This window comes from Gymnodraco acuticeps, unplaced genomic scaffold (assembly GCF_902827175.1).
Source record: "Gymnodraco acuticeps unplaced genomic scaffold, fGymAcu1.1, whole genome shotgun sequence".
NCBI classification, from domain to species: domain Eukaryota; kingdom Metazoa; phylum Chordata; class Actinopteri; order Perciformes; family Bathydraconidae; genus Gymnodraco; species Gymnodraco acuticeps.
Genome location: NW_022991180.1, coordinates 5,708,043 through 5,726,043, shown reverse-complemented (window position 1 = coordinate 5,726,043; position 18,001 = coordinate 5,708,043). Strand labels below are relative to the sequence as shown.

The window sequence follows — 18,001 nt, the reverse complement described above, 5'->3', positions numbered from 1 at the left end:
GTATGCAAAAGCTTTTTAGTGCAAGCGTTGGCATGTAATCAAGCATGTCTGTTTTTATTATGTTGTAGGTGATCCTGATCTTGACTAAGCTGTATGACTTCAACCTGGGGGCTGTTACTGAGAGCTCACTGTGGAGGTAAGTTTGTGTTTGATCATGGCTATTTTTACCTTTTCCATCTAAATCGAAAGGTAATGGCATCGTGGCAAGGATTTATAAATATGCAAAAGCACAGGCCTAAAAACAATGAGGATAATGTATTCATGGAGAGCGCAGTATTGTGTTAGTGTGATTTATAGTGTTCTCACTTGCTAGGATATGAACAATGGAGTTACACTTGGAGCCAATATGAAGTATTTTAATAAAGCAATATGAAGCAGTTCAGAATGAAGCATCCTCTTCTTTGCTTCTTTCAGTCCTATAAATAAACAACCCAACTAAGAAAAACCCTTTTACAACCACCCCCCACCTTATTTCCTGTCAGCACAGAAATGAATGATAAACCAAAAACTATCTGAAGTTTATTGTTCTTTCTTTTGTGTCTCTTTTCCTCTGACCTAGAAACTTCCTGATGGAGTTTTCTGATTGATTGTCATCCATAACCTTTTGTTCCAGAAGCAATTGACATGCAATTGCTACTGTATAGCCGTAGTAATTCTATTCAGTATGTACTGAGAGGTGAGTTACAGTGCCCTGTCAGATCATAAATAAGAATTGAATTCATTAAGGATTATACCACAGAGGCCAATCCAGCCCTCTGATTCTGAGCGGCTTTTTTCTCACCTCTCTCATAGCCTGCAGAGAACTCATTTAATTCTGAAATACATGTGAAAAAGAGACCATCAGATTGCCAAGCATAGTTTCAAATTAATATCTGTTTCACCAGAGGCGCCGCTAAGATTTACACCCGAGTTGACACGTTTTGATATCCCGTATTGTGTACAGGAGGTCTTCCATCATCAAGGTGTCTGCTTAACAATAGCACCACAAGTAAATTAGAGTGCACCTCAGGGGGTGCACAAAGGCTCTTAGTATGAGTATTAGGAAAGCAGAGATTTGGATATTATGAAAAGAAACGGGAGTAAATGATTTCTGTGATAACAAAATAAATGATTTATGACTACAGCTCGGGGCCACTGTTGGTGGCTGAACGCAATGTGCAGATCAATGGGTGACTTGCGCAATCTGAACACACATCGAGTCCCTTTGTGTTTTTAAAAGGCTAACCTTTGTGCTTAAGAAACTTCACGATATAATGACATCATTTAAGAGGCTTTTTTTCCCACAGCCTCAATCAAAGATAAGCTAAATAAGTACTAACAAAAATGTGTTGAGTGGTAAGTCTTCGTAAGCAATGTCAACACAAAATGGGACGATTCAGATTAATGCACAGACAATGGCTGCAGATATCTATCCAATTATGCAGTGAAATTACATTTAGAGGCACTCAGGTAGAACTGTGAGCGTGGAGTGGCTGTTTGTGGCGAGGAGAAATATGAAGATCAAGATGACAAACACATCTAATCTTGTCATGGGATGCATGGAAGGAACAGGCAGGCAGTTGTATGAAGCGTGATAATGTGAACACGATGCAGACCTAATTGTCTAAATCAAGTGTAAAGCCAGGCCATTTAGCTAATCGACAAATGTGTGACTTATTGTCATTCCTTTCTTTTGTTTTGATGTGCTTTAAAGGTCTACTTAAACATGTGTTTGATAGCTTTGAAGGTTATTGTTTTGCACCACAGTAACAGAAATTGGCATCTCCTGCTGCAGATGAAAAGAAAACCGAAGACAAGTATAAAACTAAACTAAGTTGTTAAAAGACGCCTCTAATTAAAGAGTTTTGTCTTTGCTCTGGTAAGGATTCAGTATTATTGACATTACCGTTGACCATATTCCTAACCATACCTGAGGTTCAGAAATTGATTTCCTAACTCACAGGCAGATGCTGGTTTCATTACATGTCAGTGTAGCATAACATTCAGCTGACAAAGACTTTCTTGACATGTGTAAAGTGAATGTTAAAGGTAGGGTAGGTGAGAATGGAGAAACCGGCTCGAGTGCGCTAGAATTTGAAAGTACACAACCGGAAAAAATCTGCCTCTTCCTTCAGACTTCCTTACAGAGCCCCTCCTCCAACACACACACACGCGCACATGACCAATGAGGGCACGAGATAAGCTTGTGCACAGATGGAAGGCTGACAGGCAGGTAGGCCATCCAGTTACTTTAGCCGGGCCGGCTCAAATGATTGGTCGTGCTTTTTACAGCAAAACATTTCATATATTCATTGCTATCGGGATGTTAAAAGCATTCCATGGAATATAACAAAAAGTGTTTCTGAAGTGAATGACCTATCCCACCTTTAAGTCTGCATTATGTGTTTGTCAAAGCTGCATTGTTTTGAACTGTGTTGTTGATGTGTGTATGACATGCCTAATGAATATGTCAACCTTGTTTAATGCAGAATGCTACCAAACTTGCATTATGCCTTTCTTTATATAAATATTTGTACTTATTGCTTTCTTGTCATGCAGTTGTGAAAAGGAGATTACAGATTATTTCCTGGGCGCTTTTGCAAAAAAAAAAATATGCTAAGAGGTTCCCCTGTTGATATGGAACGTAAAGACTGTCATGTTGACTTTGAGTGATGTTCATTGTTTGTATCTTTGAATCCTAACAAACCTGTCCAATGTTGATTTGTTTGGATCTTTTAAAACCTGCATTGTTTGCATTAGTTAGCCGTCTTCTGCTTCCTGTATTTACCGTTGCATTGCTACAGCAATTGTTGGCAATTTCATTTGGTAGACATGGCTAATCATCCATCAATGTTTTTTATTTGCGTTGTCTGCTGCTTTACCTTAACCAGTTGACTCCTCTGCAACATCTAGTGACTTGACAGACCATAACTACTTAAACTTTAAGAGTTTACCAACTTAAATATACAGTAAAGGTGCCTAAAACAAACCATCCCTGATCTGGACTAATTATTTGTTCTACAAGAGTAAGTTAATCACAGCGTCTGGGCCTCTCTAGCCATGATCTTTGTACAACACTCTCAGATAAAGCTTTTAAAATAAGAGTTAGATAAGGATGCATCTTCCTTGTTGGCAGATGACCTGAATGTTGTACCCCCAACAGACAGCATTTTCCCTGTATTCGGCAGGTGCTCATTTTATGTCTGTTCATATTGATAAGATCAGCTTTCAAATTATTCAGCATCTCTTAAATGTAGCCGTATGTTTTTTTTCTTGTATTTCTGTTAACACTTGTGTAATGATGTCACAGTTATTTCTTTGTTACATACTGTCATCCAGCTGTTTCATTCACAGGCTATGATTATATTGAACATTGTTGGCAACATTGCTCTGTGTACACACAACAAAACAAAATTGTACAATCTCATCAAAACATTTCTCACTTTTTGTCAAAACTCCACAGGGTTCATTAAACAAGTATTTATTCCATTTGTCTGTTTTTACAGCAACTTTCTGTAAAATATAATCTTTGCAATCTTTATTTACAGTTCTGACTTCCTGAGAGCTCTGCTTTTTATTCAAACGCCACCCTGTGCTGAATAAAGAGCAGAGAGACGCCTCCATTAGTGAATGTGTTTTCCATGTTACTTTCCCCATTTGGTCCTCAATAATCATTTGAGCACCCACTGGTGGAGTAATGACAGCACACTTTTAGTAGAGCACATTTCTTGCAGGATTACATCAAAGTGCTTTATACTGTACTATAAGAGTGACACAAACAAAGATAAAACATTACAGGAAGTTAGTCTCTATTTTGTTTCCATAAAGCAAAAAGGTTTTCTGAACAATTTAAAAAACATATGCTATGCTTTATGAACACAAATGAAAACTGATTTGTAGGTAATGGGCTAAAACATGCCACATCACTGGTACGGTGCCCTAAAAGCAGACATCTCTCTAATGGATTTCTTTCATCAAACATACAATATAATGTTTCTGTTTTTGTGCAGATCCTCTGACTATGGAAGCACCTATAGCAAACTCAACGACAAAGTGGGCTCAAGGACAGTTTTGAGTTACCTGTACGTCTGCCCTACCAACAAACAGAAGGTCAGCATTTCTCTGTTGCTTTTATCTCTGATCCCTCACAGTCTCGCCGTCAAATTACAGATTTTGTTTTCTTTAAATTGCTGCCAAATGACGGTACCTCTGTCCTTCTCTCCCTCTTCTAATGCCATATCCCTCGTATGGCCCTCTGTACTTTAGATAATGATGCTTAGCGACCCAGAGGTAGAGAGCGCTGTTCTCATCAGTTCAGATGAAGGGGCAAGCTTTGAGAAGTATCCCATTAACTTCAATATCCTGAGCCTGCTCTTCCACCCTGCACAGGAGAACTGGATACTGGCGTACAGTCATGACGGCAAGGTAGATTCTGAGTGAATCCACAATGAAGATAATATATGATGCTGAAAACAGTTTTACATTTCTTTTTAAAATAAATGTGTTTCTTCTTTCGATGTGATTATAGCTTAGCTGCTCATTAACATTAACTTCCTCCTAAAACTTTAAGAGTGATGAAGATCGGCCTCATTTTTTGTCTTGCAGCTGTACAGTTCAATGGACTTCGGGAGGAAATGGCAGCTTGTGCACGACAACGTGATGCCAGGCCGATTCTACTGGTATGATTATGTAGACCCTATTTTTGTACAGTTGACTGATTGTAATTTGCATAATGATAGTGTTCGTGACCCAAAGCTGCCAGAAGGATCCTGTGATCTCTTGTCAAAAACAGATCTCCTCCCCATGGCAGTCGAGCACAAAACCCATTATATCCATGTCACGTACCGTAGACCTGAAGTAATGTTATGCTTCTTTTTCATAGCACAAACATGACATTCTGTTTTTGTTGTCGCTGTCATTAAGTAATCTCGACTGCTCGGGCACAAAGCGGTGAATATTGATGTGAGGCCGTTTATCCCTGTTTGTCATGCTACGTGTCAAACCCAAGAGTGTTTTTAAGCCATGAAAGAAAGGACATTTGTTGGAGGACATCTCCACATGCTTGAACAGCGAGGCGTTAGATAAATAAGAACAACGCAGCGGGTACAGCGGCACCCGAAGCAATGCATTATTGGTGCTCTTGAAACCGTTCCTTCATGCACATTGTCAGAGTTATTTTTCTAAATGGTGTTGCAGCCACCTACAATACATTTGCTATGGTTGATGTTTCTGATAATAGCTTATTTCTGTTGTGTCCTGTTTTGAATTGAGATGAATTGCAGCTGGTGACTTTCACTTTTCAGGGGATAAAAACATCGTTCTATAGGTTTAACAGAATAGAGATGTCCATCTACAGCTGTGACACTCAACCTGTCCTCCCATCTCTTATCTCATTTTCCCTTTTCTTCCCCATTTACACTTCTGTCTGCTCCTCTCTATCATCTCCTCCTCGTGCTCTTTCAAGGGCGGTAATGGGGCTGGACAGAGAATCAGATGTGGTCCACATCGAGACGCGCATCGCAAAAGGCCGTGAGTGCTGCACTCCAGTCCGCCACAGCCGCAAGACCCTCAGGACCCCTTGCCTCTCATATAGAGCAAGGTCACGGGGAAGATGAGACCCGTTCTGTTGTCTAGATTAGTCCCTAAAGTCTAGTAAAGCACAATAGGTGTCTCCTGACAAAAACGGAGAGTTTTAGCGGGTTGATGGATGTTTTTCTTCTTTAATCTATCCCCTGTGTCTCATAGAACAAACTCACCTCCTCCCCATCTAAACAGCATGATAGATTCTGTCAAACCAATTATAAGGGGTTTCCTGTTCTATACTCATACTTAAATTCCTCCTGTGGTGAGAAAATCTGTCTCTGAATTAGCATACAACTATACTATCTCGTGAAAAAACTAACTTATGTTGTACTCTGACACAATGCAAGTACTGCAATGCATTACTGCGTTGAATCTCAGCTAATTTGGATCTCAAAACGGGCAAATGTCCACTGTAAAATAGTTATTGAATATTTTCTTTATTATTTCTACAGTTACCCAAGCTTGAAATTGTTCCAGGACTGTAAATTTAGAGTCGGTTTAGCATATATATAATATATAGCAGCTCCAGTGAATACAAAGTGCATTTTGAAGGTGTAAATGGTTGTAATTTACTTCGGATTGATTTTCTTTCGCCTCTCCACAGGTGCCCAGTACGTGAAGTGCAGAGCCCAACGATGCACAGAAGGCAACAAACTGTACCTTTTCCCTGGATATGTAGACACCAACTCTATGGTTGTGCAGGATGAATATGTTTTCACACAGGTTTGATTAGTGATAGATTACTTTTCTTGCTAAAACGCCATCTTTTCACGCACATGTTTCTGTCTCTGTGAAATTTGATTTTCTTGTTGTTTTTTTGTGCATCCAGTTCATGCTTTTCCATCAAAACCCACATAATGGCTTTCCCCCCACACACCTGTTCCCCACTTGCCCAATGTGTGTTTTGATTATGTTTTGTCTCGTTCATGTGAAGGCACGCTCTGTGTTTGAGTTTCCGCACAGACATACTCCCTGTCTGAAAAATGTATATGCTACAGTAGCTGACATCACACGGCAAAGGAACTGTGAATAGACAGGTTGGTGTCCTTATTACCGTCCACTCTGACTTGACTCCAATTAGACAGCAGCATTCAGGGTCATTATTAGAAATTGTATTTTCAAATGCCCTCTGCTGTCATTGATTTCGATCCACAGCTAAGTAATTTTCTCTCTGCTGGTCAGATTGATGCATTTGATCATTCTTGTTGGACCCCCGCTAGGTTTCAGAAGAAGACAAAAAGACAGTAGCTTTCTAGAGCTCAGTGTTTGGAGTAAATCACTTTTCCATTTGGAATAAAAACCCTTATATGTTTGCTGTTGGTATTTCCATGTATTTATCCAGAGATGTAATCTTTTTATATGATATGATGTCGCAGCAGCCATACTTTAGTGGTGACCCAGTTTCACTTCCAACACACGTAATCCACAGTCTTGATTGGAATGTCTGCGATGTAAGAATGAAAATGTATGAAAAAAACACATCACAGCGTGATTCAGAAATTGTGATTCAATAAAATGCCCCAATTGCATTTAGCTGAGATGAGATTCACCGTCAAGGCAGAGGCAGACACAAGGAAGATGTCTGGTGAGAATAACTGGACACAGATAGTGTCTGCGCGGCGCTGTGGTGGCACGGATGACTTTCCGGTGACTTTCATTGCTCTGGGCAGTTGGATTTAACTTGACAAAGAGTAATGAGGTTATCGATTGGGCTACAACGAAATAAGCAGTCTTCAACACCTCCAAAGTCTCTTGGGAGCGAAGGAACAGCCAAGTGCAACATCCTCAAAAATCTGGCCTGGGAAAATGCAGCTCATTGATTTTCGATAGATTATTCCATTAGTGCCCTAATGTAGTGTGTTGGGGGACAAACACCATCCTTCTAGTTGATTAGAAAATAAGCAATCAAGAAGTGTTGCCTGGCCTGTAAGTGGACAGGAAAGTGGTAGTGCATTAAGATCTCCAAGACACGCTCCAGATAAAGCCAACACAATTTTCAGTGCCTCTAAGCTAGAGACTAATTGTGATAATGATGATCATTTCTGTTGTGCTTGTAATTTGAGTCTGCTTTTGACACTGGCGATTGAAATTGCAAGGGGTTTTATCAAGTCAGTCATGCGATTAAAATGAATACACCTCCTTCAGGAGACATTTTATCTTTCATGTCCTCATTTCACATTTGGGATGTGGCTCTGTTTGTAGAAGAACTCCCATCCTATTTAGTTTTTTCATTTGCAGTCCGTCTATGTAAGAAAACTCATGGCATCAATCAAAATGCAAATAACAGAGTGGCTGACCTCAAAGGAAGAAAAACAAGTTGTTAAGTGAAGCAACACTAAAATATGTATATGTGTGTCTCTTTAAAACATGACAACGCTTCTTTGACTTCATTGCAAAGGTGACCAAGTCAGGACGAGCCAGCTACTTTGTCTCCTACATGAGAGAGTCCTTCAAGCGGATGAAATTACCGAAATACTGTCTACCAAAGGTAAGCAAGAAAGAAACCAGCAACCATGACTGTCAGATAATAACAGATGTATTATCATAGACAAACATGATTATTGTTTTGTTTTATAGACTACAAGTCGCAGAACAGTAAGAAATGTCACTCTTACAGAAGCTCATGATCTCTATTTAAATGCTCTTATGTCTCCACCTGTCTTTCTCACTCATTCTCTGGGTTCATCTGTCTCTCTTTCACACCTCCAGGACATGCACATTATCAGCACAGATGAAAAGCAGGTCTTTGCTGCGGTTCAGGAGTGGAACCAGAACAACACTTACAGCCTTTACATCTCAGACTCCCCGGGGGTCTACTTTACCCTTTCATTAGAGAACCTGAGAACCAGCAGAGGACCCGCCGGTAACCTGCTGGTCGACTTTTACAAGGTGCGTAATTACTCCGCTTTCTCCGCGCCACTAATGCCCCTTTCAGTTACTTCACATAGTAGTAGTAGAAATCACTTTACCAAACTATGATTGTGATTATAGAGGGGCAGCAGCTACCAATGTTTTATTATCATTTTTAAAAAAAAATGTATTACTTCATTTGTTGGTTTTGTCTATAAAATGTTTTATTACTTTGTGTTTATGATCCTGAGAGGACATATTTAAATTGCTTGTTTTATCTGATCAACCTTATAAAATCCAAAGAAATTCACTTTTAAAGATACATAAAGTAGTACAACAGTAAATCCTCAGTTAAGCTAAAACACAGTACAAAAAGGAGGTTCTTTACTTTAGTATTTCCATGTTATACTACAATACTTCTACTCTACTTTTGAGAGGTCATTATTGTACTGTTAACGCCACTACATTAACTTAACAGTTATTGTTGAAAATGTTGCAGATTTTACTTATAAAACAAAACATGATTCGATAAAATATAATGCATTTTTACAAAATAAACAATAAAAAGTGCACTCAGTAGAGTTCAGATCTCCATCAGGTGTGTATAACTTTGGGACTGGACTCCAGGCAAGCCTTTTTTTATTGAATTGAAACTGAACAAAATCAAACGAAATAGTAGTTTCCTAAAATATAATTAAAAAGCAAAGCATATCAAATGAGCCCCGACTCAACGTGTGGCAAGTACTGCTTTTTAATTCATCAATAATAATTAACAAAGATTAAAACAATATTAACACTTACAACTCACATTCATGTAATACTTTTATGTTTGTTCAACTAATCATTTCAGCTCTAAAGCATCATGAATATAACTGTTTCTTCGGGAAAATACTATAGATAATGAATGCATCTTTGCTGTTGTCCTTCCTAGGTTGAGGGGATAAACGGGATGTATCTTGCCAACAAACTGCTGGACAGTCATGTCAAGACTTTCATCACATACAACAAGGGACAGACATGGGCCCTGCTGCCAGCTCCTGCTGCTGATGTGGCTGGAAATAACCTTCATTGCATTCTGGTGAGCTTGAGCCTGTATGCTAGAGTGAATTTATGCTGTTTTTAATGCGAAATGAAGTTTATGACATCCATCATTCATCAAATGTTTCAACCTCATCAGCTGTGCATTGGATGTTCTTTGATTCAGAGCCATTTCTTGCACGGGGCGATGCGCCAGCTTCACCATCAGCCTCCTAAATGTCCGAGGAGATGCTCGGCAGGAATGTTCTTATTATCGGTGTGAAGCACAGTGTCTGTGTGTCGTTCCAGGGGTCCAGACTTTCCATTAACCTCTGTGATTTCAATTTACTACCTGTAGTCACACTGGACTAATGAATGTTAGATTACAATGAATTACATTATGGGGCTGTGTTGTTATTCAGCAGACATGTTATTAATCTAATCCAGTTAGTATGTTCTTTAGAGTCTATTTGAAGTGATGTGAATTGTTAATGGCGTGTTTCAGGGTGTCTCTTTGACATACAGATGACCGTCATACTCTCTTCTGCTTCTGACCCCCTTCCAACCTCTGCTGTTTTCATGTATTGATGTTTTTCAATGTGCTTTAATCTGAGAGATGAGTGGAAATGATTTGAATCAATTTTTCCAGTTTTATCACCGAATCTTGCGGAATTTTAATTACATGCCTTGTTTGCTTTAGAATGAAACAATTCAAATACCCTCTGTGTCCTCTCAGCCATTTTCTCTCTTTTTATCCAGGCAGAGGAGTTGAAAGAAACAAAGTATCTTTGTTTTATAAATGCTATCTGAGTATGTTAGCACTTTCCTCTCAACGGGAAGCATACTTTGAAGGCAAAGCTAATTATAATTGAGTAGATCTGCCTGATGCGTATTGTCGCAACATGTTCTACAATGGAAATCCTTTGTATTGACAGCCATTTTGTTCGCTGCATCTGCATCTGGAGATGTCGGAGAATCCATACACGTCCGGACCCATCACCAGCAAAAAGTCTGTGCCAGGAATCATCGTGGCTACAGGTAGAGTTACATAAAGGAAGGGCATTTGATGTCGTAGATGTAACTGATCAGATTAAACCAAAGGTATCATCTCAGATAAATGCATTGTAGCAGTGCAACCACTAAAACAGACAAACTAATAACACAGTGCCCTCTTTCTGTCATTGAAATCTGATACTGAAACTCCTACATCTTATATTTTGGGGGGGAGATGATTAGGTTGCAGTCATAAATGTGTCCTTCAGTGGAAAATAGGGACATGCACAGGTTTCACAATATAACTCTTACCGATTTTACGAGTTGATTGTGGATAAAGGTATGTTATGAAGTTCCTTTGCTATGTAAATACAAACTTGAGTGAAATTATTCATGTTTTTGTACTCAGGGAACATCGGAACAGAACTATCCTCCACTAACCTTGGGATGTTTATAACATCTGACGCAGGAAATAGTTGGAGACAGGTGGGTACACACATTGATTCCTTTAACTTAAACAGTGTGTATTCGTGAGTGAAGCAAATGAGTTATTTTAATGTGCACTAAAACAGGTTTTCGACGAAGAGCACAACGTGTGGTTTCTTGACAATGGAGGGGCTCTGCTGGCGGTCTTACATTCTCCGACGCCTATTCGACACTTATGGTAGGTATAGTTGCTCTTGAACATCACACGATATCCTAATTACTTTAGGTGGAAGCTGTAGGTGTTGGAAGAGTAGTGGACACTTACCTGGGTATAATTTCGTTTGTTACTGGGTTTGATTCAACATGATTACATTCAATGTGTTGAAATGCTGATGGGCTAACTGCATGATTATTGTATCGTCACTGCGGCTTCAAAACTGTCAGAATCATTTCCAACAAAGGAGAGTCTGTTATGGCTTTGTACTCTGGGCTGGATATGATGGTTTGAGTGCTTTTATGTAAATGAAAAGTGGAGCAGGGTAGAAATATGAGACTGAGAATGCCCTCATAAGCCCCTCATATTGTGGGCGCTTTGTAACACTATCTACTTTGATGTCCCTGAACATTATGGCCCTGTCAAAAGTGATTAAGCTCCAGGAAAGGTGATTTGAAACAGCCCAAATCTATTTCTAATGCTACAATCTGAGTCATATCTCTCTCTTCGGTTTCATCACCTTCAAATGTTCTCTGGGTCGAGGAACAGTTGTTCTTTCGTTCGACTCGATTATTTTTCACAATGTGGGAAATCTGAGGTACCTCATTTTTCAACTGTGGCAAAAGCTAAATCACCTGAAGTCGTGTATAATATTTCTTTTTGTACCTTGTTTTTCACTGCTTAACCTCTGTGCTTGTGATGTTTCAAGCTGTATGCCAACAAAAAAAACCAATATATTTAGCCACTCTGAGAAGATAAACATGGCCGGATGGACACAATGACTGATGCTTGCTGTTGTTGTTTTTTTTCCTCAAGGATCAGTCTAGACGAAGGGAAAAAATGGGATCGTCACAGTTTCTCCTTGGCACCTCTGTATGTGGACGGAGTTTTAATGGAGCCAGAATCTGACAATCACATTATCACGTAAGCGAAGATACACAAGTCCAGTTCAGCAGGGGTAAAAGCAATAATATTAGAGAACTAGCTCTTCTGTGAAGGAAAACAAACATCCACCTTTTCCTATCTTGTCTGTCAGCATAAAGACAGACTTCAGATCTGCAGTTGCTATTGTTACATGATCATATCAGAAGTTTGTATATGTTAAGATAAGATGGTCTTATCTGAAATGAGCATTTATGAAACATCTTCCAGTTTCTTTGGACACTTCAGTCATCGCTCAGAGTGGCAGCTGATCAAGATTGACTACAAGGGCCTGTTTAGCAGGAGATGCATGGACGGAGATTATCAAACATGGCAACTACACAACAAGGTAAGAGGAATATTAAACATTATTGATTCAATGATCGCTTAAGCAGATGCATGTTTGTCCATGCGTCATGACTTTAAACACGGCACACTCGCTTTACACAAGAACAAAAACACGTATTTCTGTCCAGCTTCTCTTTACAGAGTTTCTTGTGAAAATCATATTTTTCTCTGTTTGATAGGGGGAGCTGTGTGTGATGGGCGAGAAGCAGATCTATATGAAGCGCAGGCCAGGCAACCGTTGCATGCTGGCCCAGGACTATTCGAGGATCTATTCCTCAGAGCCATGCCTCTGCACAGCGTATGATTTCGAATGGTAATGACTTCTTCTCTCAGCTTTCCCAACTGGGACTATACAGTAACTGAGACTTTTATCCTCAGTGATCCTTAATTTCTTCCATTACGTGTTTATCAAACAGCTCCTCTCCTTTGAACATCTAATTCACTTGTACTTAATTACGGATGCTCGGAGACATTTGTTATGAAAAACGGCTGTATCAGTTTGCAGAACTTCATATGCTTTAATATCCATCCTATATTGCACATTTACTTGAAAACCAATATGACTATATTCCTCGAATCTAATTATAGTTTGAAAATTGTAGTTGGGAGTTTGGAACTTTTCCTCGTGCTACTGTAATTTGCATAATGTCAAGTAACTTATTAGAATTCAATAAATAATGAATGCCTAAATTAATTTTAAATATATTTTTTCCATCTTTCTGAAATTCTGTTTGATCCTGCTTGTCTGACAATCATGTCTCTAGTTATGGTCTTAAAATATGCCATGAAGCGCCAACTGCAAAGCTATTGCCCCACTACAAACGCTTGAAGAGGCTAGATTATTTGATGGTGCAGTGTTTATCATTGTATGAAGTGTCATGTCTTTTTTGGCAGTGACTATGGCTGGGAGCGCCAGACGAACGGGATGTGCTCACCAGCTTTTTGGTTCAATCCAAACGGGGTAGCTAAAAGCTGCAGCACCAGCCAAAGCTTTCTTAACAGCACAGGGTAAGTGGCCACCAATGTTCAATCCATCACAAAACAATATTATTCCACTCCTGCTTGTTAGTCACGTTGTCTCTCACAAACAGAAAAATAATGGTTCACTTCCTCAGTGGTTTGGATAAAAGGCTCAGAGTAGAGTTGAATAAAGTAACCTGCTGTAGACTGTGTCGCAATTTCATTATACATAATGATGCCGAGCCTTTTCTGGGAATGAAGCATGTTCACATCCAAAAAGTGACAAAATAGGCCAGTATACATATTTCTTTAAATCTGTGTGCTGTTGATCTCCACTTTGAACAAGAAGAGTTGCAGAACTTATTTGAATTCAGTGATCAGAACTGATCATTGAATTCATATTGGATCATGGTAAAACAGCTCCAGAATTATTTCTGAAGTGTTCAATCTTTGGTAAAACATGCTGCTTTCTTTTTATGGAGTTTAGTCAGCAGTAGATTACTCTAGATTCCTTATGATTGATTTACATATATGTACTTCAATGAATGAAGACTTCGGTACAGGCTGTATACAATGAGAATAAGTATAAAGCATATAAAAGCATTATTTGTATTCACTCTGTCTCAAAGGTATCGGAAGGTGTTGTCCAACAACTGTAAAGAGGCAGGGAGGAATGTGTACTCTCCCAAGAGGCAGGCGTGTCGTCCCCGACCCCCCCGAGGCCTGCGGCTGTCCACCAGTCATGGAGAGCTCAGCTCCACTGTGGGAAGCAACGTCACCTTCATGCTCTACCTCGACGACGTGAGACTTATCGCCTAAAAGATCTTGTAGTGCTAATGTAGCACCCAATACAAATGATCAATTCCTATCCAAAAAGGTCTCAAATCACCCGTTACGGGTACAGAATATTCTGTAAAAGCCTGCTATAGTATGACAATCTCTTTTCATTCAAAACATGAAAATGTTTTGGCACCTTTTGAATGTTTTTAAGGTTTCATTTACTATTCTAGGATTTCTTATGAATATTTTCTGTTTATTTTTTGGTAACATACGTAATTATGCTATTTACAACATTTCATGGCATACTACTATGACATATTAAGAGAAATGTATTTCTTTACTTTTTTATGATGATTTCATGGTATAAGTAGTATGACTTTTTTCTGACATCCTATACTATGGATTTTTTATCGATTTTTATAGAATACTTTACAATTACATGTTTTGCCACATTTTGATGACATCTTCATCTATAGCTGAGGTTGTGGGTTTGTTCCGCATAGAAGATTAGTACGTTTTAAAGGCTGTTGTCAAAGGAAAGACAAAGGAAGTAGGCTAGTGAAGATCAACTAATCCTTGGTACTTTTTTTCATGACCTCTGAAGTTCTGTTTTTACTTTTCCTCTTCTTTTCTCTGTTGAATTTCTGTCTCTGAACATTTATATTCATTCACCTGCAAAGTGTTTGTGACACAGCTGATAGTACGTCTCAGCACAGGCACTTTCGTGGTGGACTTCACTTGTATTCCTTCTAATTGAAGCATCCTATCCTAAGCCGTGTTGACAGATGTCATGTCTTACCGTCTGTCCACAGGGAGACTCGCTGAAGACCAGCATCCAGCTAGACTTCGGAGACGGCATCAAGATCATATACTCTAACTTGAGCAGGACGGATGATGGCATCGGCCACATCTACCGAGCGACTGGGATTTACCGAGTGACAGCTATGGCTGAAAACAGCCAGGGATCTGACAGCAGCATACTGTTTTTACACATCACCAGTATGTGAATAAGAAACATCATTACTCAGTCCTGTGGCAGTGCATATAGCATGAATCTCTTCTCGTTCATGGATAGTCACGTCCCTACTCTGCTGAATTCTATTTCAGTCATGGCTGCATTCTTTTGCATGCATTTTAGCCTTGGTATACGGAAAAACACACACCTGGAGCTAAATGTGCATGAGCTGTAAATGCAGTAGGACTCAATGTTTGATGAATTTGTGTGTGTTTTACGTGTACTTGCATTTATTTGTATGCCATGTTTATAATGTATGTATGTATGTATGATGTGTGCAGGTCCAGTGGAGCGGGTATATCTCTCCGCTCCTATCGTAGCCATCAGAAGGAAGGAGGTTAATCTCACTGCGGTGGTTTGGCCGAGTCACACCAGAACATTGACCTTCTTCTGGTGGTTTCACAACAGCTCCGAGGTGAGAAGCTTCTCCGCCCACTCCCACTATTGTTCCACACACAAACACTTTCTGTCCTGTTTACCGCAGTATTTTCCATCTTCTCTTGGCATCCTTGTCTTGTTGTGTAAATCCACAAAGCCTTCACACAAATCATGTAAAATGTGACTGCACGTGACTGCGTTTCTGCGGTAGCCAGCTAGGATGGCTAGTCCTGTTTATTTATCACGTTGATTGTTTTCACGGCAGCAGCTCCTTATTATACAGTGTGTCAAGGGCTTCATGTACGCCGTATTCTATATTCAGCTGAGAGGATGCAGGGTTTTTCTGTGAAATTCTCTGTGTTTCCTTTTGAAATCTAGCCCATTATAACCTTGGAGGGAAGCGTCTCATACACGTTTCAGAAAGGAGGAAATAACAAGGTCACGGTCCAGGTTGCTTCTGGGAGCATCATATTGCAAGATTCAAAAGTGTTAACTGTTAAAGGTGAGTGGGCAAGACTGTCTTCAAAGCACTTTAATTGGTGCGATGCACGTTACATGAATATGCAATATGCTTTCTATGGGAAAGTACGATGGCTCTCTCGGCCCATGCTGCAAGCAACGCCATGTTGATGTCAATGTGGACTTATCTAATGAATAACATGTCACGGTGTGCAAACATGAAATCTTGAGGAGCAATTAACTTCAAGGCGTATGATGCCAAATGAGAAAAGACAAAACTGCACATCAGATTAATCAGAACGAAACCAGAAGTAACATTCATATTGAAACACACATCACTTTTGCAGAGTTCTTCAGGTCGCTGCTGTTGTCGTTCTCGCCGGCTCTTGATGAGCACAACCCTGACATCCCAGAGTGGAGGGAGGACATCGGACGCGTGGTGCAGACAGCTCTGTCACAGGTACATCCAGCCCATAATGCTCTGAGGCCTCTCCTGGAGGCAACATCAGCCACCAGTGGCTCTCAGTCATTATTATTGTATGACTGTATGCAGTATTGATACTGTATTCATGATGTTTTATGGTCCATGTGTGAGAGTTGTTGTTTTTACATTTGACAACAGCCACCAGACACGGTTATCAAGTGTGAACTGTAATTGAACCTGATCTCAAGCTGTGGACTTTTGGCAATTTGGACTTTATTATCCAAAGTTTAGACACAACAGTTCAATTGTAAACCTCCATTCAAGTTTTTATTTATACATCAACATTGAAACAAATATTAATGTACCGCAGTTGGCTTACTGTAAGTATTTTTTTTCGCAGCTCCTTGGCATGATGCTGCGCAGGCATCCACAAATAATGAATACAAAATATTTTTTGTAAAAAGCGTAATACATTGTTTTAAAATCCATTGACACTACAGTTGGACAAAATCCATATCGGATGATACACAATCTACTAAATGTATGATAAAGGTTGGTAAAAATAGCGTCTTGTTGCTGTTGTTGGTTCTCAAAAAGCCATTGTTTAACATTACACACTGCACTACATGATTAAAAATAAGATGAAACTCTATAACTGATGGTAGTGCTGACCGCCGCTCGTTGTGTTGTCCTCTGGCTGCAGGTGTCTGGAGTTTCTGAGGATCAGCTGCTGGTGTCTTTGTACCCTGGACTCCCTTCTACAGCAGAGCTCTTCATCCTGCCTGATGAACACACATCTACTGAGAACAGGAAAGGGGGGGAAGAGGCTCTAGAGAGGGTAGGATATTAGATAAATATTATAATAAAATAGTACACTTTTATCAATAAAAGCTGTTTTACTTCTACTGTTATGGCACATTAGTTTGTTTTTCCTGTATACAGTAAACATTTAAAAATGACATGTTCTTGTGTTCACATGCTTTAGACAATGACAATCCAATTTGTCAAGTTTTGGGATTTGTTGGTGATTTTTGTATTATAGAGGGAGCCCGGCTACCTGTCTACCCTACAGTCATTATGCTAAGCTACGCTATTAGCTTTCTGGGTTATATAAGATAATCAATGTGTAACAGACATGAGTGGTGGTTTACTAATATGAAAGTGTACTATTTTTTAAAGTTATACTTCATAATATGATTAGGTGAACTTAATTGTATTTATATTTAGTCTAGCTTTATGTACAAGTCCCTGTTTTATACCTGAACAGATATCGGACATTTTTGTCACTGCCCTGAACCAAGGCCTGATCCAGTTTGAGCTGAAAGCAGATATTCGCATAGTTGTCTACATGACTCAACAAACGTTGGGTAAGTTTGTTTGTAACTATTGCCTATCATATCCTTACACTTGTTCCAATGTAATTGCTGCATTTAAAACAATTTTGGATGTACATAAAAAAGCATAAACTTCAGTGTTAATCTATGCCGGTATAGTGCAGCATGTCTACAGTGTTTGTTCTGCTTGAAGCTGTGAAACAGATAAGCTGTATGTCTTTTTTCGGATGATTTGAGATTGAGTTCCCAAACCCTGAAAAAAGAAGACAAAACTATTCCCTGAGTGAGATTTATATGGGACTGTATATCACATAATTTCA

At 39.4% G+C, this 18,001-nt stretch overlaps 1 protein-coding gene across 3 annotated transcripts in view; it reads left to right on the top strand.

The window, feature by feature from the left end:
- Positions 1-18,001, top strand: part of sorcs3b (sortilin related VPS10 domain containing receptor 3b) — a 48,404-nt gene that overhangs the window by 24,650 nt on the left and 5,753 nt on the right. For 2 of the 3 annotated variants that reach the window (XM_034238013.1, XM_034238012.1), the window contains exons 2-24: positions 69-136; positions 3,990-4,089; positions 4,246-4,404; positions 4,585-4,658; positions 5,444-5,508; positions 6,167-6,285; positions 7,961-8,050; positions 8,272-8,451; positions 9,344-9,490; positions 10,365-10,467; positions 10,832-10,908; positions 10,995-11,086; positions 11,879-11,986; positions 12,215-12,332; positions 12,511-12,644; positions 13,226-13,339; positions 13,921-14,092; positions 14,884-15,070; positions 15,368-15,501; positions 15,843-15,966; positions 16,271-16,383; positions 17,051-17,185; positions 17,615-17,714. In XM_034238013.1, coding sequence (XP_034093904.1) covers positions 69-136; positions 3,990-4,089; positions 4,246-4,404; positions 4,585-4,658; positions 5,444-5,508; positions 6,167-6,285; positions 7,961-8,050; positions 8,272-8,451; positions 9,344-9,490; positions 10,365-10,467; positions 10,832-10,908; positions 10,995-11,086; positions 11,879-11,986; positions 12,215-12,332; positions 12,511-12,644; positions 13,226-13,339; positions 13,921-14,092; positions 14,884-15,070; positions 15,368-15,501; positions 15,843-15,966; positions 16,271-16,383; positions 17,051-17,185; positions 17,615-17,714 — 2,713 coding nt within the window. Of the gene's footprint in view, positions 1-68; positions 137-3,989; positions 4,090-4,245; positions 4,405-4,584; positions 4,659-5,443; positions 5,509-6,166; positions 6,286-7,960; positions 8,051-8,271; positions 8,452-9,343; positions 9,491-10,364; positions 10,468-10,831; positions 10,909-10,994; positions 11,087-11,878; positions 11,987-12,214; positions 12,333-12,510; positions 12,645-13,225; positions 13,340-13,920; positions 14,093-14,883; positions 15,071-15,367; positions 15,502-15,842; positions 15,967-16,270; positions 16,384-16,747; positions 16,883-17,050; positions 17,186-17,614; positions 17,715-18,001 lie in introns of those variants that run through there. The other variant, XM_034238014.1, reaches the window with a different exon arrangement.